The following is a 24,506-nucleotide window of genomic DNA, read 5'->3' on the forward strand; positions in this document are numbered from 1 at the left end:
GCGCCGCTCCCTGGTCCAAACTAGATCCCTCCATTCCCACTCCGTTCATATAGCTGTCTAGATAAGTCTTAAACGTTCCCAGTGTGTCCGCCTCCACCACCTTGCCCGGCAACACATTCCAGGCCCCCACGACCCTCTGTGTGAAATATGTCCTTCTGATATCTGTGTTAAACCTCCCCCCCTTCACCTTGAACCTATGACCCCTCGTGAACGTCACCACCGACCCGGGGAAAAGCTTCCCACCGTTCACCCTATCTATGCCTTTCATAATTTTATACACCTCTATTAAGTCTCCCCTCATCCTCCGTCTTTCCAAGGAGAACAACCCCAGTTTCCCCAATCTCTCCTCATAACCAAGCCCCTCCATACCAGGCAACATCCTGGTAAACCTCCTCTGTACTCTCTCCAAAGCCTCCACGTCCTTCTGGTAGTGTGGCGACCAGAACTGGACGCAGTATTCCAAATGCGGCCGAACCAACGTTCTATACATCTGCAACATCAGACCCCAACTTTTATACTCTATGCCCCGTCCTATAAAGGCAAGCATGCCATATGCCTTCTTCACCACCTTCTCCACCTGTGACGTCACCTTCAAAGATCTGTGGACTTGCACACCCAGGTCCCTCTGCGTCTCTACACCCTTTATGGTTCTTCCATTTATCGTGTAGCTCCTCCCTACATTATTCCCACCAAAATGCATCACTTCGCATTTATCAGGATTGAACTCCATCTGCCATTTCCTTGCCCAAATTTCCAGCCTATCTATATCCTTCTGTAGCCTCTGACAATGTTCCTCACTATCTGCAAGTCCTGCCAGTTTTGTGTCGTCCGCAAACTTACTGATCACCCCAGTTACTCCTTCTTCCAGATCATTTATATAAATCACAAACAGCAGAGGTCCCAATACAGAGCCCTGCGGTACACCACTAGTCACAGGCCTCCAGCCGGAAAAAGACCCTTCCACTACCACCCTCTGTCTTCTATGACCAAGCCAGTTCTCCACCCATCTAGCCACCTCCCCCTTTATCCCATGGGATCCAACCTTTTTCACTAGCCTGGTATGTGGAAGTGTTGGAAAGGGTGCAGAGGAGATTTACCAAGATGTTGCCTGGTATGGTGGGAAGATCGTATGAGGAAAGGCTGAGGGGCTTGAGGTTGTTTTCGTTAGAGAGAAGAAGGTTAAGAGGTGACTTAATAGAGGCTTACAAGATGATCAGAGGATTAGATAGGGTGGACAGTGAGAGCCTTTTTCCTCGGATGGTGTTGGCTAGCATGAGGGGACATAGCTTTAAATTGAGGGGTGAGAGATATCGGACAGATGTCAGAAGTAGGTTCTTTACTCAGAGAGTAGTAAGGGCGTGGAATGCCCTGCCTGCAGCAGTGGTGGACTCGTCAACGTTGAGAGCGTTCAAGTGGTTATTGGATAAACATATGGATGATATTGGAATAGTGTAGATTAGATGGGCTTTAGATTGGTTTCACAGGTCGGCACAACATCGAGGGCCGAAGGGCCTGTACTGCGCTGTTATGTTCTATGTTCTAATACCACTAAGCCACCGCCACCCCTTGTGACTTATCTTAACTTGCCAGCTCTTGGTATCTCTCTATAAATTTACATAGCAGTCATTCCACAGCTTAGATGGATTAAGATTGCTTTTCCTCATCTTTCACACTATCTCCTGACTCTGTTGCCTTACCTCTGACTCTGCATTCTAGAAATCTGAATTTCAGCTGCTTAAGCTCTCCACATGCTGTTTGTGGTGAGTGCCTGTTTAAAAAGTTATTCTGTGTGGTTGCTGCTGCACTTGCTTGCTCCCTGCACTTGTAAAAAAAAATGTTGTGTTCAGGCGTTTTGTTTTTATTAACGCTGGCTGCCCCAGGGAGTTGGAAGATGCAACGAGCTATATGTTTCTCCACTGTAGCTGTGTCCCTGTTCTGCTTGCCTTTCCCTTTTACCTGTCAATCTCTCTGCCAGGCTGTCAGTTTCCTCATCCTGGAGTATTTATCTCTGCACTCAGTGTGTCCCTCATGTTACTGCCATGTAAGTCTCTCCTGCGCCATTTCTCATCCATCATAATCGATTTCTGTACTATTGAATTTTCACAAGTTTTGATCATGGTGTATTACCTCGCTAAAACAATTAAATTGTTCATAATTTATGTTTATCGTATAATGCAAATAGAATCATGGACTTGCTCCACAATCCTCACAGCGTCGCTCTCGCACAGTGATTTTTAACGGGAAGGAGGTTGGAGGGTCCATTCAGTGCGACCGTGCTATTTGCCTTCCATCACGGCCAGCGACGCACGACGTCGGTGAAGTTTAAATAAGCTTGCTCTTGGGAAGGGTCTGTCAGCTCCGACAAGTGAGAAATCATTTGGTCACCATCCCCAGCGAGGAGCAGCAGGATCTGCTCCGGGGAAATCGTGCAGATTTTGGGGTGGCAAGGTACACAACATTTTTATTGAGCGCTGTCTGTGTAAATGCTGTTGGAGCCTTTGCAAGGCGACAGAAGTCCAACCTGATGTGCTGAACTTTCTTACATACTGGCATGTGTCGTGCTTTGTCTTTCATCATTTCGGCGGCACGGTGACACAGCGGTTAGCACTGCTGCCCCGCAGCACCAGGGAGCCGGGTTCAATTCTGGCCTCGGGTGACTGTCGGTGTGGAGTTTGCACGTTCTCTCCGTGTTTGCGTGGGTTTCCTCCGGGTGCTCCAGTTTCCTCCCCACACTCCAAAGATGTGTGTGCATTAGGTGGATTGGTCATACTAAATTGCCCCTGAGTGTCCAAAGATGTGTAGGTTGGGTGGATTGGCCATGCTAAATTGCCCCTGTGTGTCCAAAGATATTTAGGTTAGGTGGATTGGCCATGCTAAATTGTCCCTTGGTGTCCAAATGTATGTAGGTTTGGTAGATTAGCCATGGGAAATGCCCAGGATTATGGGGATGGAGGGGGGGTGGTTGACCTGGATGAGATGTTCTTTTGGAGAGTTGGTGCAGACACAATGGGTTGAATGGCTGTCTTCTGCACCCTAAGGATTCTTTAATTCCTGTTTGTTAGATGTTTAGAACATTTTCTGGCGCATTACTCAGAGGGAAGCCCCAGGTCATTCGTAATTATTACAGGCTTGTTAAAATAGTACTGTTGATCTTTCGTGCAGCCCATTAATGAGGCGTTAACTTTAGCATCGGCCACCTTTAGTGCCAGGACACTGTGAGCTTTGAAATGAGGTCTACAGCTAGCAATGGAAATGTCTTTTAAACCTCAGTTGAAACTGTGCAGAACTGTTCAACCATTATCCATTTTTTAAATTTGATTTATTATTGTCACGTGTATTAGTACACAGTGAAAATATTGTTTCTTGCGCACTACACAGACAGCCTACCGTACATAGGGAAGGAAAGGAGAGAGTGCAGAATGTATTGTTAAAGTCAGAGAAAAGAGTTAGAATAAAGTTTTAGAAGCATAGAACGAGAGTAAAAGATAGAATTAGAAGGTAAGCTGGGCACAGCTTGCAACACGTCGCCTCGCTCTCTCGGTGGTGGACGTAGTTTATTGTTACGTAAAAGATAAATGTCTTAATTTGTGAAAGGATCGGATTGACACTGATCTGGATGGAAGCCTCCTGTTAGATATAAGAAAAATTTGTATATGTGTTGTGCCTTTCACAACTTCACGATGTCCCTTAGGAACAGTGAAATGCATTTGAAGTAAATCTCTGTTGTAGCACCAATTTGTGCACCGTATTCTCCCACAAACAGCAATGTGATAATGGCCAAATCATCTGTGATGTTGGTTCAAGGATAAATATTGGTCAGTGAAATAATGCATAGAACTTTGGAGGAGCCCTGGTTCGCTGGTCTCTCCCAGTCTAATGAGGATGGAGAGGGTGGCACGGTTATTTTTAAGCTGTCTTGTTGCTTCTGCATGGAATATGACCTTGTCAGCAGCGAATGACATGCGTTGAGCTGAAAGTAGCATTACCATGCTGTTAAGTTCCACATTATCTCTGTGTTAACATCACCTAACTGGTCTCCACGTAGGAAATGGAAAAGGAAGCGGCTTCTGGAAAAGGAGCAACGGCGAGCTAATGGTGAAGGTGCTGCGTCTGACGAAAGCGATGCAGAGTTTGATGAGGGCTTCAAGGTGCCTGGCTTCTTTTGGAGAAAGCTATACAAGTATGTCAAGACATCAAAGGGTGTCTCACCCTCTCTCTCTCTCTCTTTCAGGATAAATCGAGTTACCATGGTGGGGGAGGATGGGGTTGATGTGGAGGGGGTGGAGGAAGGGTTGAGACTGATGTGGGGGAGGGTGGGGGCTGATGTGGAGGGATAGAGGCTGTTGGGAGCTGGAGGTGAATCTTTCCAGAACTGGAAATGGCTCCTCACCTGATGGGCTCTTCCTCTGCCTCTGACTGAGAAGCACCAGCAGGTATAGAAGTAACTAGCTCTCTGTGAACAGGGGAATATATTCCTCGCCCTTCTCCAGGTACCATGTCCTAAGAGGGTGTTGGCAACCATGGACCTCCATTGAATTGGTCCATGATCATGCTTGACGAAGTACCGCAGCGGTTTGCCACTGCCACCTCACGGTATGGCTGACCAGAAAACTCTCCCATTCTTACCGCCTGCCTAATAGTAGGATTTACAGGCCGATGACCAATCTGTTTGGCTGTTCAATGAAAATACGTTCTGTGGCCCTCAGCTCCTGGAGTGGGACTTGAACCTGGAGTTCTGGCTCAGAGCTAGGGGAAACTAATCACTGTGCCACAGGACTTCCTGGGGAACATATTAGGTGCTGCAAAACAGTCAAATTGTGAATGCATGCTTAATTAGTGGAAATTATAGACTGAATTCCATTTGAATTAATCAGTTTGAATATCGGTTCTGCCACTTATAAACTGATGCATCATTTCAGTTTGAGTTTGGATAGTTTTCAATGCTATCACTTTGTGTCACTCTGGGGGAGAGCAGTGCACCCTTCTAGTTTTTCCTAGCCCATTTTATTGACCAGTGAAACAATTAATAACCATCTCCAAGTGGAATAGAAATGGATCATGCAGCATTTAGTGATTTGGTTGAAAAATTCAGTGCTGGCTTTTAAAATCTATTAAGCAATGTGTAGTTTGTTGAAATAAGTATTCATAGAACATTATGGGATTCATTGCTTACTTTGAGATATTGACAGAAAAATAAAGTAAATCGATAGCATACATAACAGAAAGTGCTCTATAATGTGTTTTGTCAAATTAATTGCATCTTCAAGCATTCTTATTTTTAAAAAACGCTTTGTCGGGCAGCGCCAACATTACCGAATGATTTAAATATTGCTAAGTTGGTTGAAGCACGTTTGTTGTTTCCGGTTTTTTTTAAACCGTGGTCCAGTCGCTAATTCAATTCATAATTAATTTATGAATGCTTTCCACTGTGTTTTGTTAACAAACAAATCTGGCTTTGCCCGCTCCTAGGTATCAGCAGACAGGTGTGAGGTGGCTGTGGGAATTGCACTGTCAACAGGCCGGGGGCATTTTGGGGGACGAAATGGGACTGGGCAAGACCATCGAGATAATTGCCTTCCTGGCAGGCCTGAGCTACAGCAAGATAAGGACACGCGGCTCAAATTACAGGCGAGTGCCCCTCTGCAGACTGTCAGTCTGTGTAGCTCAATTAATATTTCATCAGTTGTATTGCTGTTGTAGGAGGGACTCGTGAATTTTTAATGACATTTCAATTACAATATTCCTTTAATTCTTTTAGTAGGCCCATCAAAGGGAATTTTTACGAGATCCAGGAGCTGAAGGGCAAGAGAAATTAAACATGTAACACATTTAATGAAAGGCAAAACATTTAAACTTCACTTTACAGAACACAACCATGTGATGCCATTGGTCGATAAGTTGCGTAAGGTTACCCTTCACAGTAGGGGTTTGTTTGCAAACTCACTTATGCCTCGATATCGATACTTTGTGTAAACAGAATTTTAAATTGCTCGTATAAATTGTTAGCTTAGTTTATTAAATCTTGCATTAAAATCTCCTTTGGCAGCACACAATGTCCACGGCCTTTACGCAGTAATGAATATCTTTGGATGCTGTCAGTCAGTGCTTTAAAAATACTGCATTATGCAGATGTACTTTACTGCCCCCGCAGACTTGCACCCTCGTCGTTTTTCCTTCTGCAAGCTGTTGGTCTTGCGTAGCGGTGCCCTGGAGAACTTCCAGGGCGTTTTGCTGAATTGTGACCTTTGCCTGCGTCGGAGGGAACCTAGTGATATTTACAGTTGCATGTGACCACCAGGGAAACACAAGCCCTTGTCAACTGATTCTTGAAAAACCGTCGCGTTGAATTAGTGAAATGTGGACTTTATTAAAGTTGGTGTCGTGTTTCTCTTCTTCCCAAGATACGAGGGCTTGGGGCCTGTGGTTATTGTTTGCCCGGCAACGGTGATGCACCAGTGGGTGAAAGAATTCCACGTGTGGTGGCCCCCGTTCAGAGTGGCAGTTCTGCATGAGACAGGTTCCTTCACCAGCAGGAAGGTTGGTAGTCTCAAAGGCTGGGATCACAATGATGCTGATTTCCAGACAGCAAAATGCTCAGAGAGGTTCGCCAACTAAGGAAAATCGTTGCCCAATTACGATAAGAATGTTAACAGTAACCGTTCAGTGCAAAGTGAAAGAAATTGATTAATATTGATGCCACGCATAATCTTATCCCGGCCCCAGACATGCTGATGTTATTAACGTATCTACAAAATACTGCAGAGGTCGGAAAATGCTGGAAACGCACAGCAGGCCAGGCTACCTTGATGAAGAGAGGAACAGAGTTAACGTTTCAGGTTGACCACCTCTTGTCGAAAGCCTGTGAATTTTGCACTCGCGGACGCGTAGGCCGGAATTTCACCGCAATCGGGTGGGCGCGGCTCGCAGAACGGAATTCTCCGTTGGCCTCGGGCGGGATTGGACGAGCCTCCGCCCGAGCGAGGTCGTAAAATACCGGCCGTAGTCCTACATTCATTATTCAAGATAATGTTTCTTCCACAACATCGGTCTTTGAAAATCTGCACCCGCAGAAAATTGTTTGGTCTTTGAGGCTTTCGTCATGCCCTTGTCCCCTAAGATCTGGAATTGGCCTGGTCACTATTTTCCAATTCCTTTTTAATGCTTCTATATTCATATTGGTTGATATATTTTCTGAATCACATTGATCAGATTACTGCCTGGTGTTCCTTCCCAGCAAATGCATTACCTTATATTCAAGTCATATTTGACCAGGCAGAGAAATCAACAAAGCCTTTGCTGCAGGAATATTGCTCGGACGTTTCATTTCTTTGGAATTATTTCTATTTTATTGTTGGTGTCAACATTGTTTGAATTATAAGGAGAGGCTGGATAGGCTGGGACGTTTTTTCCCTGGACTGTAGGAGGATGAAGGGGTGACCTTACAGCGGTTTATAAAATCATGAGGGTTGTAGGTAAGGTGAGTAGCCAAGATCTTTTCCCCAGAGTAGGGGAGTCCAAAACTAGAGGGCTTAGGTCTAAGGTAAGAGGGGAAAGGTTTAAAAGGAGACCTGAGAGACAACTTCTTCACATATGGTGGAGGCAAACTCAATAGGTTCTTTTAAGAGACTCCTGGATGAGTACATGGGACTTAATAGGATGGAGGGTTATAGGTAGGCCTAAAAGGTAGGGATATGTTGTGGGGCTGAAGGGCCTGTTTTGTGCTGTAGCTTTTCTATGTTTTTTCTATAAAGTGGTGATATATGCCAGAGGAGGTGGTAGAGGCGGGTACAATTACAGCATTTAAAAGGCAATTGGACAGCTGCATGGGTGGGAGAGGTTTAGAGGGACATGGGCCAAATGCAGGCAAATGGGATTAGCTCAGTTTAGGACACCTAAATCTCCTGACACCTAGTGGACGAGTTGGGCCAAAAGGCCTGTTTCTGTCTTGTATATCTCCATGGACTATTCGCTTAAATATAGAAGCCAGCAATATAGAATCATAGAATCCTTACAGTGCGGAAGGAGGCCATTCAGCCCACCAAGCCTGCACCAACCACAATCCCACCCTGGCCCTATTCCCGTAACCCCACATATTTATCCTGCTAATCCCCTGATACTAGGGTCAATTTAGCATGGCCAGTCAACCTAACCCGCACATCTTTGGACTGTGGGAGGAAACCGGAGGAAATGGGGAGAACGTGCAGACTTCACTCAGACAATGACCTGAGACCGGAATTGAACCCGGGTCCCTGGCGCTATGAGGCAGCAGTGTTAACCACAGTGCCGCTCAATGTAATTGAGTGCACCCATAGAATTCAACCAGCTTATAGTCGCGTGAGCTTGGCTGAAGTAATATAAGTTCTGTAAGTAATGATTCTCGAAAAACAGTTGCATCTGCAGTGAAATGTTCACTAGTTTTCTGATCTAATTGTGTCCGTGTATGTGTCCACCCATGGATCAGCTATCATCTGCCAGTGTCATTGATTTTAATGTTAAATAATCAGAATGAGGTAATGCAGGGAATAGTACGCTGCCCATATATTTTTAAATAATCCTTAACATAAAGCTTCTTTTATAATTTCAGCTGCGATCAAGAGACAGTCTCAGGCTTTAGAAGGTTCACTAGCATGAAAAAAAGAAACAAAAGGATTGCTTTATTTGTTGCGTACATTTATTAAGAGGCTTGACAAAGAGCAGTTTCCTTTTCACTTTGACACGGACCTTCCTCGTGTTTTTTTTTCCCCCCCTTGTCAGCACAAGACATTGTTTATTTAAAATTTTGCTTGAAGGAATTTTAAATTAATTACAGGTTCAGCAATTCATGACTGTGAACCTCCTATGCTCTGTTTGCTGTGAATGGCCTTCATGTGCCTGCCTTTAAGTCCTGTTTTTGTTGGTACCTGACAGTGTGATTTATGGCTGTTGTTTTGTAACAGTCCACTATTTGCCCTCTAGGAGGGATTGGTCTCCAGAGCATCAATAAGAACAGCAGCACTTTCACAAAATGTCTTTTAATGATAGCAGAACTGTGTTCATCGAGTTAGGCTAATTGCAGACGTCCCTTATTAATTGCAAAAACTGGGAGAGGTTACATATTTTACAAGCACTTAATTTGAAATCGCGAGAGATGATTTGAGTATTACATCTGCCGATGGAGGTCTTGGTACACTTTATAATGATTTTTGTGATCAGTCTGTGTATATAAAACAGCCAGAATTGTGCGCGTGCACACCTCCCGCTGCAATTATAACACAATGTATTTTGATTCTGCAGGAAAGGCTCATTCGAGAAATTGCAGCTTGTGATGGCATTCTGATCACCACCTATTCCTACGTGCGAATTATGCAGGAGTCCATTGCGCACTACAACTGGCATTACGTAATCTTAGACGAAGGGCATAAGATCCGAAACCCGAATGCTGCGGTTACTGTTGCGTGCAAACAGGTACCCTGGAACATATCTTTTTAATTTGTTCTTGGGTTGTGGGTGGCGCAGTCGAGACCGGATTTGCTGTCATGCCCAGGTGATTGTGCTAAGAAGTAAATTCCTCGCTTCGCCCACTTCAGAGTCCACCACATCATGTTGGTTGGCCACACCTGGCAGGGGTGAAACCGGAGTCAGGCAGGTGACGAGGCTAGCCCATTGCACTTGGTGTGGGTGGGGAGGGATGGGGTTGCTGATACCTCGGATCTTGTTTGATCAAGTCCAAGATGGGGGTGCAATGTCTCATCTTGTCAGTTTGGATCTGGTTTGTCCCTCACGAGGGGCCATAAATTGGGTTTAATTTGAATTGGGTCTTTTGGTTGGGATAGAAGTACCAGGTAGACTTTGGCCGCTTCTTTAACAGAGATGCCGAGAGGACTCCTGAATGTCATCCCACGTGGAGATACAATTGGGCAGGCTGTTCAAGTGTGCCATCCTACTGGCCAGCTGGTGAATGAGGGTAAAATAAAGATGGGGCTAGATTGCTGCCTGACTTGATTGTTTGAGCAGGAACAAGCCAACAAGCTTCAGGCAATATACATCCCACAGCAACCTAGGTTTGTACAATGCTTTTAATGCAGAATGCGTGTTCTACAAGGCATGGAAAATAAAGAAACAAAGAACCAGGAGGATTGGTTACTGACCAGCAGTGAGAACTTTATTAGGGCGTGTCTGAAAGCTTTGTCAAAAACTTTTAAGGAGGTTTTTCAAGGCAGACAGAGTAGAGTTTAGGGTGGAAGCACCAGAGAATACATCGGGGAAGCGGCTTTGGGTGAATGGGATATACAAAGATGGCATTTGTGGCACTGAATGTTGTGTTTTTTGGCATCCTATGCAGCAGGGTACAGTGTATAAAGCTGGAAGAGATTGCGCACAAAGGTTGGGTTAGAATAATAGAATCCCTACAATGCAGAAGGAGGCCATTCGGCCCATCGAGTCTGCACGAACCACAGTCCCACCCAGGCCCTATTCCCATAACCCCATGCATTTACCCTTGCTTGTCCCCCTGACACTAAGGGGCAATTTAGCGTGGCCAATCCACCTAACCCGCACGTCTTTGGACTGTGGGAAGAATCGAGCACCCGGAGGAAACCCATGCAGATACGGGGAGAACATGCAGACTCCACACAGACAGTGACCCAAACCGGGAATCGAACCCGGGTCCCTGGCGCTGTGAGGCAGGTGGTGCTAACCACTGTGCCACCGTGTCGACCCTCAGGACACAGATTTTTAAATTCAATGCATTGCGGGACTGGGGTACAATTCAGAAGTGGCTTGAGTATACGTTGATAGAATTACTGAAATATTACAAAAATTTATTTCCTTCATTATAGATGTATTTCATTCATAATTAACCCTCAACATTTAATCAAGTCATTTTTGCTGGCCGCACTTAACGTGTGCATGCAATTTTCACCAATGCAAATCTTTGCATGTAACACTACTTTGCTGTATATTAAAGTTTATTAGTCACAAGTAAGGCTTACATTAACACTGCAATGAACTTGCTGTGAAATTCCCCTATTCACACCTTTAAAAGGTTCAATCACCTATTTTGCACAGATGAGTTTTGCAATTAATTTTGTGTGTTTTGTAGACAACGAAATAATCACTTTGGGATCCACTGCATTCTTTAAAATTCCAGATGCGCTTGTCCCACTTTCCAGAATCACATGGTGCACACAGTCAAAGGTAAAGTCGCCATAGCCCTCAATGACCATGAGTTGCTCTCCCTCCCCTGTTTGAGGGGGCGGGTGGAGAGCTGACTGGTGGTGATTTTAACCTGACGATAACCACACCTCAAGTAAGGTTAAGAACGCCAGCCTTCATGGATAATTAACCCACGCTGTTTGCACTGCTCCACATCACTAACCAGCCGTCCAGTCAACTGAGCTAACCTACTCTCGTCACGTCTAAAGATTTATACGAATATGGAGTAACATCCAATGTTTAGTTCTTGGTAATTGAATTTACATTTGTACTGACGCGTTGAATGATTCAAGTAGATGATTATCATGTAACACTTGATAAAGTTTAGTTATTTATTAGTCACAAGCAGGCTTACATTCACACTAATGAAGTTACTATGAAAATCCCTGAGTCGCCGCACTCCAGCGTCTATTTGGGTACAATGAGGGAGAATTTTAGCATGGCCAATGCACCTAACCAGCACATCTTTGGACTGTGGGAGGAAACCAGAGCACCTGAAGGAAACCGACGGAGGCATGGGGAGAACGTGCAAACTGCGCACAGACAGCGACCCAAGCCGGGAATCGAACCCGGGTCCCTGACGCTGTGAGGCAGCAGTGCTAACCACTGTGCCACCATCCTGCCCTATTTGAATTATTTGAACAATCTGAGATATGTCTTTCTTAAAAGTATCTTTTGTGAGCTTAATTTTGGCACAGCTTTATTGAATCATAAGAGCTTTTAATGTAGATAAATATTTAAAGAGATTTATTTGATGTGAGTTTTACAATGATCTTGCACTTAGGCAAGTAGTGTGCATTACCAGCATTAAGAGTAGCAAAAATTAAAATGTACAGTTATATTTTTATACCACAGTGTTATCAATTTTATTATCTGATGGAGGGTTTCAAACAACAAAGCAAATGAACAGCAACAGATTTCTTTTGAGAAGGAGAAGATCAGCCGCTGTGCCGCAGTTGGGTTGGCACACGTCTTTCGGGACTAGTTTTGGGTGTATGTTTAAGAAGATGAATCGGAGCGGGAATAAACCGTCCAGCCCCTCAACCCCAACCTTTCAGTGAGATCATGGCTGAATTTCCGCATCGACTTCCCTTCCCCACCGTTTCCCCATATTCCTCAATTCCCAAGAATCTCACAATTTCAGTCTTGAATATACGCAGCCACTGACCCCCCGGGATAGAGAGTTCCAAAATTCAACCCATAGATCAGCTCTCGCCCAATTGGGCACAAAGATGTTGCCCAGTTGAGACCTGAACAAAAATTTATCGCTTGGATTTCAGTATAAAAACTGCCCCATTTGAAACCCTCATACAAAATCACTGTACCTCTAGCATTCGAGGAGGGTAAGGTTAGTGGAGAAGGGAGGCAACTCTTTTGAGTTAAACTGAATAAACAGCTTGCGTGTGTATTTTTCTTTGTTTGGTTAAGGTTTTTGTTTTGTGGGTTATTTCGGAATTATGCATTATACAACATTTTTAGACTTTACCAGGTTTGCCACCCAGACTGGTTTTGTATGCATAATCCCAAAATAACTCGCCAAAAAAAACCCCCAACCAAACAAAGGAAGATACACGTACAAGCCATCTATTTAGATTAATTCAGAAGAGTTCCTTCCCTTCTCCACTAACCCTACTCACAAACTTGCATGGTGAGCAAATGGCTGAGGCCCTATTTACAAGGTTGCCGACAAGACCAATCTGTGAAACTATAAGAATCCCAATGAGTAAATTGAGCAGTGAAGTTGAGACAAACCATGGTAGAGCGCACACGCCTCCTGGTACATCAGGGAAAGGGAGTTCGTTTGAGTTTCAAATGTGAATGTGAGCACAGGATGGAGCCCATTAAGACATGCTAGGATATTATTACATGCTATAGATTTAAATATGGCAAACATATTATCCACATATCGGAAACATGCAAGGGCGAGGGGGTTAGGTATAATTCCATTGAAGATAGAAAGTATCTCAGCGTGCCACGAATTACACTGACAACCGGCTTAAGATTGTCAGTCAGGGTTTGCTGTGGTGTATTTGTGCATACTGGAAGCTACATATACAAATACCTGGAGACAAAAAGCACATGTACCCATGTTGCACCTGTTTCAGCCAAACAAATTAAGTGATCGCAGTTTGCTGGTTCCTTCCCCAGGGAACTAGTGAGGAAGCCTTGACCAATCAGAGTCAAGCTGCCTCATTTAAATTTTCAAACAATGCTTGGCAGTTAACTGTCAGTCACCATTAACTGGTGCATTCTCCACGGTAACGCCGCTACCAGAGCGCATTTGCCAACCAATCGGCTCACTCTTCTCATACAGTATGAAGTTGCTGTTTCCCCTGACATTGAGTGCAAGACAAAAAGTTTTCACCAAGTGGCTTTTTTCAGCAAATCTCAAGTTCTGTACTACCAAGCTTTGAATGTTTTGAAAGAGGTTTGCCGGGATTAGGTAACGATAGTACTTAAAGGGCTTGAGAGAATTTGGACAAGGCACTGCCATTTCACAAATTTTATTGTTGTTTCTCTTTGCAGTTCCGCACTCCACATCGCATCATCCTCTCTGGCTCACCGATGCAGAATAACCTGAAGGAGCTCTGGTCCTTATTTGACTTTGTTTTTCCAGGAAAACTAGGAACGTTACAAGTCTTTATGGAACAGTTTTCTGTCCCCATCACAATGGGAGGCTATCAAAACGCCTCACCTGTTCAGGTATGCGAAAAAGAGCAAGTGGTGCTAGCTACACAAAATAATGGATAAAAAGAGCAGGACGGGTTTTGGGGGGTTTCAGATGCTGGCCAGCGATGTTGCTTCAGCCTTTTCCTGCTTTAGATTTCCAGTATTCACATTTTAAATCTTCACAATCTTAATGGAAAGAGGAAGATCATAGAATTGGGGAAAAAAGAAGGAAGCGGGATCTTGAAAAAGAAAAGGGTAAAGGTAGAAATAGGTTAAAAATGCCACTGTCAAATTGGAAACAAGGGGAGAGGTGGCAAGAATGGGAATTGGATTACTGCCCCACAGCAATATGGTGGTTGATGGCTGCGAAAGACTATCCTTTCTGAAATGCTGACTATACATGTTTTCTTTCCATTACAGAAGATGCTGTTCAGAACGTGTAGCTTTTTCTTTTCACCGTGGCAGTATTTTAATTAATTTACCTACATTGATGTGTGTTTTTTATTTGGTATTACGTTACTACATTAGATTATGTTTGAGTAACGGAAGTCTCGTTCATGCTAATACTCCTGCGTTAATTGAGTAGGTGTTTCAGTCGTGTATTTTAATTCCTGCCCTTTTTTGTGCAACTGATCCCTTACTTTGCCATATGTTCTTCAAACTAAAAAACATCCTTCTGCTTGTGATGATGGTCTTTTCTCTTCCTTAAGCCTGCTTATGTAGAGGCCAGTAGGCACTAATCATTTGGTATTGTGTAGCATTGTGCAGGCCTCCTGCAGCTTTCCTTTTGATCCTTAGACCACTCAGATTAGTGATAAATGGCATTTGGGCTGATATAGGATTAGACACAAAGATAACGTACCGTGATGAAAGGGCCATTTCCCTGAGGGTAAGACTTGCACAGCTAATAAAACTTCCATTTCGTGTCCTCCTGAGAGCTCTGAACTATATTGTTGAGTCTAAACCATTACACATAGAACCAAACATTAGTATAACGGAGCACTGATATCATTAAGAATTAAACATAAAAGCCACATTTGCCACTAGAAGAATCCATACTGCTAGAAGATTATTATAGTTAATAGTAATATTGCAGTATTAATTACCTGACCTGCGTTATTTCTCAATTTAATTTAGCTAAATAAACATGGAAAAGACCGGATTGATGCTAAATTTGTTACTGGGCCCAATAAAATGTCTTTGCGATTTATTTTTTAAATGAAGTTACTTGTACGTCATACCTAATGACTCTGTTAAGTGGTGAGTTAGCGTTTCTCAAAGCATTTTTGCTCTAACTACCCTTTGTAAATGCGTCCCTGCTGGTTGATTATTATTGCGACCTGCGTGTGTATCCTTTCTAAAAAGTTGTTCTGAAATATCCTCAGGTGCAAACTGCCTATAAGTGCGCCTGTGTTTTGCGGGACACCATAAATCCATATTTGCTGCGACGAATAAAGGCAGATGTAAAAATGAATTTGGCGTTACCGGACAAGAGCGAGCAGGTGAGCAAAACACGGGGAGGGGGGGGTTTCTGATGGCCGAAAGAGAGATTTTCTGCTGGGGCGGCACGGTGGCACAGTGGTCAGCACCGCTGCCTCACAGCGCCAGGGACCTGTGTTCGATTCCCGGCTTGGGTCACTGTCTGTGTGGAGTCTGCACGTTCTTCCCGTGTTTGCGTGGGTTTCCTCCAGATGCTCCTGTTTTCCTCCCACAGTCCGAAAGACGTGCTGGTTAGGTGCTTTGGCCGTGCTAAATTGCCCGATAGTGTCCCGGGATGCGTAGGTTAGCGGATTAGCGGGGTAAACGTGGGGTTACGGGGTTAGGGCCTGGGTAGGATTGTGGTTGGTGCAGACTCGATGGGCTGAATGGCCTCCTCCTGCACTGTAGGGATTCTATGATTCTAACCCAACCTCTGTGTGCAATCTCTTCCAGCTTTATACACTGTACTCCGCTGCATAGGGTACCTCCTCCTGCACTGTAGGGATTCCATGAACTTCTACCCAAACAGTGTGGCGACTAGGGGATTTTCACAGTAACTTAATTACAGTGTTAATGTAAGCCTACTTGTGACACTAACAAAATAAACTTTAAACTAAACTGCTGCAGTTACCCAAGTGTTGTCATATTGTCGATGATGAGGGCACGCTACGTTCCTACCCCATTTCAATGGCCTACCCACCCCATTGCCTGGAAATGGAAATTTCCTACTCTCAGCAGGGGGTGCCAGCCAATTATTGTACCAGTTATTGCATTAGTTCAGATGATTTGACAGCACCATACAGGGAATGCACCTGGGATCTTCCTGATTTGTTAGGACTCTCTGCCACAATTTATGTATGCAATTACCCACTGAGTTATTGAGATTTCAGAATTAATAAGTTGATTATTTTTGCATCACATTTGGGAGGGGGGGGGAAAGGTATAGTATCAATTACTGCATCGTCTTAACTTTTAAGTTAACAGCTCCTCCAATTTGCAAGAGAAGTTGTTCACATTGGAACAAGAGCCCCAGCTGATGGCTGGTTTGCAAAATATTTGGGAAGGAGTGACCTCCAGAGCTTCGTTGGGCCCTCCCGTCCCTGAGCTTGGTGTGACAGTAGCTGCATTAAATATTTAAACGCCATCGTAAAGCACAGCTGGGGAAATGAATGCAAAATAACAAAAGACTTCAGTCCTCCTGCAAAAAAATAAGAGCACTCCACATCTGCGAGCACAGATGCTGATTGTGCTTTTAAAATTGTGCTCTGTGAATTTTTAATTACCTGTATAAGTTATAGTTGGATTAAAGAGAGAGCGCATTGTTTTTAATTTTATCCCAATAACTCTAATGGCCCGTTTTTTGTAATTACTGATTATTCGGTAATTAGCAGCCTATCATGTCATTCGCTACCAAACACACCACACGCGCAAGTAATAAATGGTACGATTAGTGTAGTCTTAGTTTTTTTGGATGTGATTTTTTTTTTTAAGAATTGACAGTATTGTTTCCCAGCAAAGTTGCTTGTGACAAAGAGCAACTAGTGATTAGCGTAAAAGCAGAAACTAAAGACTGAACTAATCACAAAGTGCAGTGTTCATCAATAATGCACAACATTTCATTCAGTAATGCTGTTGCATTATATTGTGGATATAACATTTATCATCACTTGATAAAAAGATATAAATACTTCCTAAAGTGCGTTGTGCGTTCCTGTTCGGCCAGTAATTCAGCGGCCAAGATTAGTAATCCAAGAAGCACGCGTTCAAATCCCACCCTGGAAGTTGCAGAGTATAAGTTTAAGTTTTAACGGTTATTTATTAGTGTCACAAGTAGGCTTACATTAACACTACAATGAAGTTACTGTGAAAATCCCCTAGTCGCCACACTCCGGCGCCTGTTCGGGTACACTGAGGGAGAATTTAGCACGGCCAATCCCTCTAACCAGTACGTCTTTCGGACTGTGGGAGGAAACCGGAGCACCCGGAGGAAACCCACACAGAAACGGGGAGAACGTTTTTAAAGTTTATTTATTAGTGTCACAAGTAGGCTTACATTAACACTGCAATTAAGTTACTGTGAAAACCCCTTAGCCCCCACACTCCGGCGCCTGTTCGGATGCACTGAGGGAGAATTTAGCATGGGCAATCCCTCTAACCAGTACGTCTTTCGGACTGTGGGAGGAAACCGGAGCACCCGGAGGAAACCCACGCAGACACAGGGAGAGTGTGCAGACTCCACACAGACAGTGACCCAAGCCGGGAATCGAACCCAGGTCCCTGGCACTGTGAGGCAGCCGTGCTAACCACTGTGCCACCATGATGCTCCTAAAGTTCAGTTTTAAAAATAATTTTTAAAGAGCTGCTTTGAGTGAAAAGCGTTAGGTTGTGGTGAGAATCCAGCTGGGACATTAATGTCCTTCAGGCAAGGGCCTGTCAACTTGATCGACCCTTAATCCGCCTCTTGAAGTGGCCCAGCAAGTCACTCAGTCACCCTCTCTGAACAACAAGGAACAGGCAGTACAAGTTGGCCTTGTCAGTGATGCCCACTTCCCGAGAATAAAATAAAGTAGGGCGGGGAAGGGAGTCCAGTATATTATCAGCTACAGCAGAAATGTTGCCTTACGTTTGGTGATGTTCTTTCAAAGCATCGGAAGAATGTATTATATTGAGAATTCCCAAACCTTAGTACAGAATGTTTTTCATTCAATGGCAGTGCAGCGCTTTCTCGCTTTTGCTCCTCTTCTGTGGAGACAAAGGAAGGCTCCACCTTTCAGTCAGTTTCGCTCGCAAGTAAGACCTAGCCCTGGGAGAGGGCTTGGGAGAGCTGAAACATTAATATTTCAAGGAGTGAATGGGAGGACATCTGTTCTGCTTCATGTTGCGATCTGCAGTTTGCTAAAGTTGAAACTCCACCAGATTTGTTTTGTGCTTGTAATATTCTGTGATCCCACAAGATGGTTGACAGGTGCGTGGATGATATAAACTGAGTAAACAAGCCCTCACACGTCTTAGGATAGTGCACCAGGCCCACTAAAAGGATTGTTCTTCGTTCTTTTATAGTGGATTGACAGACTTTTCAGGACCTACAGGTTCATACCCTTCGGGATTGGTCAATGGCACAGTGGTTAGCACTGCTGCCTCACAGCACCAGGGACCCGGGTTCAATCAGCCTCGGGTCACTGTCTGTGTGGAGTCTGCACATTCTCCCCGTGTCTGCATGGGTTTCCTCAGGGGGGCTCCGGTTTCCCCCCACACTCCAAAGATGTGCGGTTAGGTTGATTGGCCATTAAATTGACCCTAGTGTCAGGGGGATTAGCAGGGTAAATATGTAGGGTTACGGGGATAGTGCCTGGGTGAGATTGAGGCCAGTGCAGACTCAGTGGACCAAATGGTCTCCTCCTGCACTGTAGAGATTTCATGAGAATGCTTTGTTCTATGAGAACATGCAGTTGATTCTTGGGTGGTATCTTAATCCTTGCATCACGGAGGGTGGTGGACTGCACAGCTGAGCCAAGAAAATGTCCTAGGAGTTTGTATCCAGCTCCGCCCCATTCTTGCCCTTTCCTCGTCTGTTATTAGAACCTGTTACAGCAGTTGTTGTTGTACCCGTGTGGTTAGTGTATTCTAGACTGATAGGGATTGGTGACCCGGTGTCAGAGCAGGGTAAGTCATTAATTTGCTCCATGCATTGCCCTTGGGTTTCCCTTCTGCCATTTGGTTAGTCCTTCATCTAACAGGGTATATTCACACATCTCTGATTTGGAATCAAGGTTACAGTCATCACACCCAAATTGGAATGATGCCGATATTTCCTGCCGTACACAATTTACCGTTAGCATTTTATTCCCGCCCAACCAAACATATTGACAATTAGGAGTTATGGAAGGCGATGGCCTAGTGGTATTATCGCTAGACTATTAATCCAGAAACTCAGCTAATGTTCTGGGGACCCGGGTTCGAATCCCGCCACGGCAGATGGTGGATTTTGAATTCAATAAAAAATATCTGGAATTAAGAATCTACTGATGACCGTGAAACCATTGTCAGAAAAACCCATCTGGTTCACTTTAGGGAAGGAAATCTGCCATCCTTATCCGGTCTGGCCTGCATGTGACTTTAACCTGGTGTTGTTAAACTTCTTACTGCATGTGACTCCAGATCCACAGCAATGTGGTTGACTCTCAACTGCTCTCCAAGGGCAACTAGGGATGGGCAATAAATGCTGGCCCAGCCAGAGACGCCCATGTCCCACGAATGAGTGAAAAATAAATAAATAAGCCATTGCTGGTACACTGTCTGCCTCTTTTACTTTCAGTTGTTGGCTTTTCACTTGGGGAAAATAAACCCTTTAGGAGTGGATGAGACCACCAAACAAAAAGAAAAACACCAGGCACGGGGATTCAGTGGGGGGAGTGGGCCTGGGTAAGATGCTCTTCAGAGTGTCAGCGCAGACTAGGATAGGCCAAATGGCCTCTTTCTGCACTGTGAGGATTCTGTGATTCTACTGCTAGCCTCGGCCAAAATCTCCATCTTGCGTTGCGTTAAGTTACATACTGATCTGAATTAATGTTGTTGATTAAGCAGTCAGAGGTATTCCGATTGATGACTGTAATTTAAGTGCTTTGGCATTAAGTTGTCTGATCAATTTACGGGCAGCACAGTGGTTAACACTGCTGCCTTACAGCCTCACAGCGCCAGGGACCCGGGTTCGATTCCTGGCTTGGGTCACTGTCTGTGTGGAGTTGCCCGTGTCTGCGTGGGTTTCCTCCGGGTGCTCCGGTTTCCTCCCACAGTCCAAAGATGTGCAGGTTAGGCTAAATTGCCCCTTAGTGTTGGGGGATTAGCTAGGGTAATTGCATGGGGGTAGGGCCTGGGATTGTGGTCGGTGCAGGCTCGATGGGCTGAATGGCCTCCTTCTGCACTACAGCATTCTATGATTTTATGAAGTTTGCATTTTTGGTTGATTTGAGAGGCACCGATCATACAGATTATTTTTCACTGAGCATCCAGAAGCTCCCAGCATTGGCACTTAGTTCAGAATTTGTATTGCTCATCTTCTGACTGTCAGTTTGCAGCTAACGTTAATATTCTATAACATTTTGAAGTGAAGGACCTATTTCTTGTCTACAATTGAATGAGTGAAAGTAACATTTTAGTCACGGAATCTTTTGTGCAATAAATCTCCAAGTAACAGGGTTCCCCTAACGAGCTCTGTAAAGGGAACTGACTCTGAAACTTTTATTGCAGGTCTTGTTCTGTCGCTTAACCGAGGAACAACGTGAAGTCTACCAAAACTTTATAGATTCCAAGGAAGTCTATCAGATTCTCAACAGAGAAATGCAGGTGTGGCGCTGCTGCTTTATATATTCAGTAAAGAAGCTTGCTGGGGCGGGCAGGGGTTAAGAATAGTGAGCTTCCCCTTTTGTCTACTGCAGAGGCAACGACAGGCTCTTTAACTCCAATACGAATCCGTGAGTGCTTACAGAGGATAACAAATGGAGCTTCAAGTGTTTGATAAATAATTAAGGAACTCCATTCAGTGCGGTGACGTACAAGGTGCTTATTATCAGTACTAGACACATGTGTAGTCCAAACACACTCAGTCCACCTACTCGCACAGTCCAGGGTTGTGTACAGAGGCCTCTTGCGCACAAGTTCTTATGTCCTTACGTAGACACATTGCTGTTTGGATAGAGTTTGGAACAAACAATCAAGACATTCTAGTCTCTTCTTTTTCCCCCTTCACATCCCCCGCACCACCCACCTAAATATAGGTGTTCTCTGGCCTGATCGCTCTCAGAAAGATCTGCAACCACCCCGACCTCTTTTCTGGTGGCCCCAAGATCCTGAAGGGGGTACCCGACGAGCAGTTGACCGAAGAGGAGCACTTTGGCTATTGGAAGCGTTCTGGGAAGATGATCGTCGTCGACGCCTTGCTGAAGCTGTGGCACAAACAAGGACATCGCGTGCTGCTTTTCTCTCAATCCCGACAGGTTAGCACGTTCAACCGAGACACTAAGATGTGTTTACAATTATGCTGATAAGAAGTCTCACAACACCAGGTTAAAGTCCAACAGGTTTATTTGGAATCACGAGCTTCACGTGAGTCACCTGATGAAGGAGCAGCGCTCCGAAAGCTCGTGATTCCAAATGAACCTGTTGGACTTTAACCTGGCGTTGTGAGACTTCTTACTGTGCTTACCCCTGTCCAACGCCGGCATCTCCACATCATCACAATTATACAACGCAGAACAAACTCACTTATTAACACTCTTCGCTGCCAAGCAAAAGCAAGATTGCACATGTTTATCACACTGATTGTTTTGATTCCTATTTCAAAATCTAATCCCTCTCTGTCTTTGCTTCCCAATAATAATTGAAGTTAATCATTTCCCCCACCTTTTGGTTCTGAGTTGGACAAACTGCACCTTTTGTGCATTCTTTGAAATAATGCATTCATATTTTATATGTCAGGATTTGAGGTATTTTAAATATTAGCTGAAGACCTTACACTTGTAGCAGTGTAGGAGTTGACAGAGTGCCAGATAATGTTGTTTAAATTGGGTTTTGGCACATTTTCAGCTGTGATTTAACTGATCAATATTCAGATTTTTGTCATTTCATTTAGAACAAAGGCAGGTTTAAAATTAAAAACCACCTTGTTGCATATTTACATTTCTCTGCCATTACAGAGTATTGTTGGACCTGTATCTCTTTTACAAATAACGGATTTGTATTCTGCTCTATAATGTAGATAGAAGCGTAGAAACTAGAAGCAGGAGGAGGCCATTCGGCCCTTCGAGTCTGCTGCGGCATTCATTTTTAATCATGGCTGATCAAAATGATCAGGGCGGCACAGCTGCTTCACAGCTCCAGGGACCCGGGTTCGATTCCCAACTTGGGTGATTGTGCGGAATTTTGCATGTTCTCCCCGTGTCTGCGTGGGTTTCCTCCGGGTGCTCTGGTTTCCTTCCACAGTACAAAGATGTACGGGGTTAGGTTGTTTGGGCATGCTAAACTAACCCTTAGTGTCCCAGAATGTGATAGGTTAGAGGGATTAGCAGGGTAACTTAAGCGGGGAGAGGGCCTGAGTGGGATTGTTGTCGGTACAGAATCGATGGGCTGAATGGCCTCCTTCTGCACTGTAGGGATTCTATGTTTTCTATGTTTGATTTCAATATCCTGATTCTTCCCTTCCTGTTCATATCTCTTGATCTCTTTAGCTCCAAGAGCTATATCTAATTTCTTCTTGAAATCGGACAATGTTTTGGACTCAACTACTTTCTGTGGTAGTGAATTCCACACATTCGCCACTCTGGGTGAAGAAATTTCTCCTCACCTCAATTCTAAAAGGTTTATCCCTTATCCTCAAACTCTGACTCCTAGTTCTGGAATTTCCCACCATTGGGAACATTCTTTCTGAATCTACCCTGTCTAACCCTGTTAGAATTTTATAAGTTTCTATGAGATCCCCTTTCACTCTTCTAAACTCCAGTGAATATAATCCTAACCGATCTTGTCTCTCCCCTTATGACAGACCTGCCATCCTTGGAATCAGCCTGGTAAATCAGCTGTACTCCCTCTATAGCAAGGACATCCTTCCTCAGATAAGGACACCAAAACTGAACACAATACTCCAAGTGTGGCCTCACCAACGCCCTATTCAATTGCAGTAAAATATATCCCTATTCCTATACTCGAATCCTCTTGCAATGATGGCAAACTTAGACCAGAAACTATGTTTAAAAATAAGTGTAAAATTAATTTTGAATTGCTTTTCAGGAAATGGATAGATGCATAAAGATATGCCTGCACGAACCAGATAAACATATTTTTTGCCCCCTTTATTTCCCAGATGTTGGACATCTTGGAGGTGTTTGTACGAAATCTAGGCTATTCTTATTTGAAAATGGATGGAACAACTGCAGTTGGCTCTAGACAGACACTTATTTCCAGATACAATGAGGTAAAAACTTCAAAGAAATAAATCCCTCATGCTTACTCCTGTGCTGCATCAGTGCATTTATTTTGTTAATACATGCCGAGCTTAAATTTGCCTTTTTTTGATGAAGAAACATTTCTTAAGAACAAAAGCTCTGTTCTCATGTTATAGAATTCCTCGATATTTGTCTTCCTCCTCACCACTCGAGTTGGCGGCTTGGGAGTTAACTTGACAGGAGCGAACCGAGTTATTATCTACGACCCTGACTGGAACCCGAGTACTGACACGCAGGTGGGCCCTTTTCACTTTGTGTCAGTGCAAGCGGCGTTGAATTGTTGCAGTGCTTTCATCTCTCCTCTGTACTCGAACACAACGCCACATACCTGCATGTGCATTTGGGGCAGTCATTAAGCAATTATGTCCATTCGTAAGTGTGAGCTGAGCGTGTTGCATCGGGAGCAGCCGAAATCTGCAATCTGTGCCTTTTTATTACCTCATGTACTCTGGTGGCAGCGCCGGTTTAAATTGTTCTGGTCGGGACGGAGAATGTGATAGATTTCGTGCCTGGGAAATCGCAGGACATATTGAAATAATCTGAGCCGCTTTGAAATGTCTGACCCAACGCTGACACTAAACAGCTCACTTTGCACAGGCGTTAAGGGTATTCTGAAATAAAGTGTTGCCTACAAACTCGGCTGATTCACATGTGGTTGGGTGCATGCAGTATGGTTGTTCAGCTGTCAGCAATTACAGTGAGTGTAAAGTGTGTAGAAAACTTAATTAAAAACTGCTGGGATTCTAGTAGTATGACTGCTTTGTGCAGGTGGGGCTGTAACAAATTTTTACTAAACTATAATGTGACTAAACCTTTGCCCTACTTGTAGAGTGTTTCCCTGCAATAAAGACTCATCGTTTTGGCAATAAATAAAAAAGTATAACTTGGAACTGTAGCTGTTTCAAGAAACGAATTGCGCTTGCACTTTTGACATGTGATTTCTGAACTGCTGTGCTCAGTGGCGGCAAAAACGGGCGGATAATAATAATCACCAAATGCTCCTCCTTTTAGGCCAGAGAACGTGCCTGGAGGATAGGCCAAAAGAAACAAGTTACCATATACAGGTTACTGACAGCCGGATCGATTGAAGAGAAAATCTACCACAGGTCGGACTGCGAATGCCTTTGCGGCTTGTCCCGTCGTGTTAAACTTTGTAAATTGTCGGTT

General features: G+C 44.2%; 1 protein-coding gene across 1 annotated transcript in view; it reads left to right on the forward strand.

The window, feature by feature from the left end:
* Window positions 1–24,506, forward strand: part of ercc6 (excision repair cross-complementation group 6) — a 71,079-nt gene that overhangs the window by 26,327 nt on the left and 20,246 nt on the right. Inside the window, exons 6-16 of the mRNA XM_078199639.1 lie at window positions 4,046–4,180; window positions 5,470–5,628; window positions 6,402–6,537; window positions 9,274–9,444; window positions 13,720–13,896; window positions 15,249–15,365; window positions 20,590–20,685; window positions 21,117–21,335; window positions 23,198–23,308; window positions 23,456–23,575; window positions 24,351–24,445. Of these exons, the coding sequence (XP_078055765.1) occupies window positions 4,046–4,180; window positions 5,470–5,628; window positions 6,402–6,537; window positions 9,274–9,444; window positions 13,720–13,896; window positions 15,249–15,365; window positions 20,590–20,685; window positions 21,117–21,335; window positions 23,198–23,308; window positions 23,456–23,575; window positions 24,351–24,445 (1,536 nt within the window). The remainder of the gene's footprint in view (window positions 1–4,045; window positions 4,181–5,469; window positions 5,629–6,401; window positions 6,538–9,273; window positions 9,445–13,719; window positions 13,897–15,248; window positions 15,366–20,589; window positions 20,686–21,116; window positions 21,336–23,197; window positions 23,309–23,455; window positions 23,576–24,350; window positions 24,446–24,506) is intronic.

This window comes from Mustelus asterias, chromosome 28, assembly GCF_964213995.1.
Source record: "Mustelus asterias chromosome 28, sMusAst1.hap1.1, whole genome shotgun sequence".
NCBI classification, from domain to species: Eukaryota; Metazoa; Chordata; class Chondrichthyes; order Carcharhiniformes; family Triakidae; genus Mustelus; species Mustelus asterias.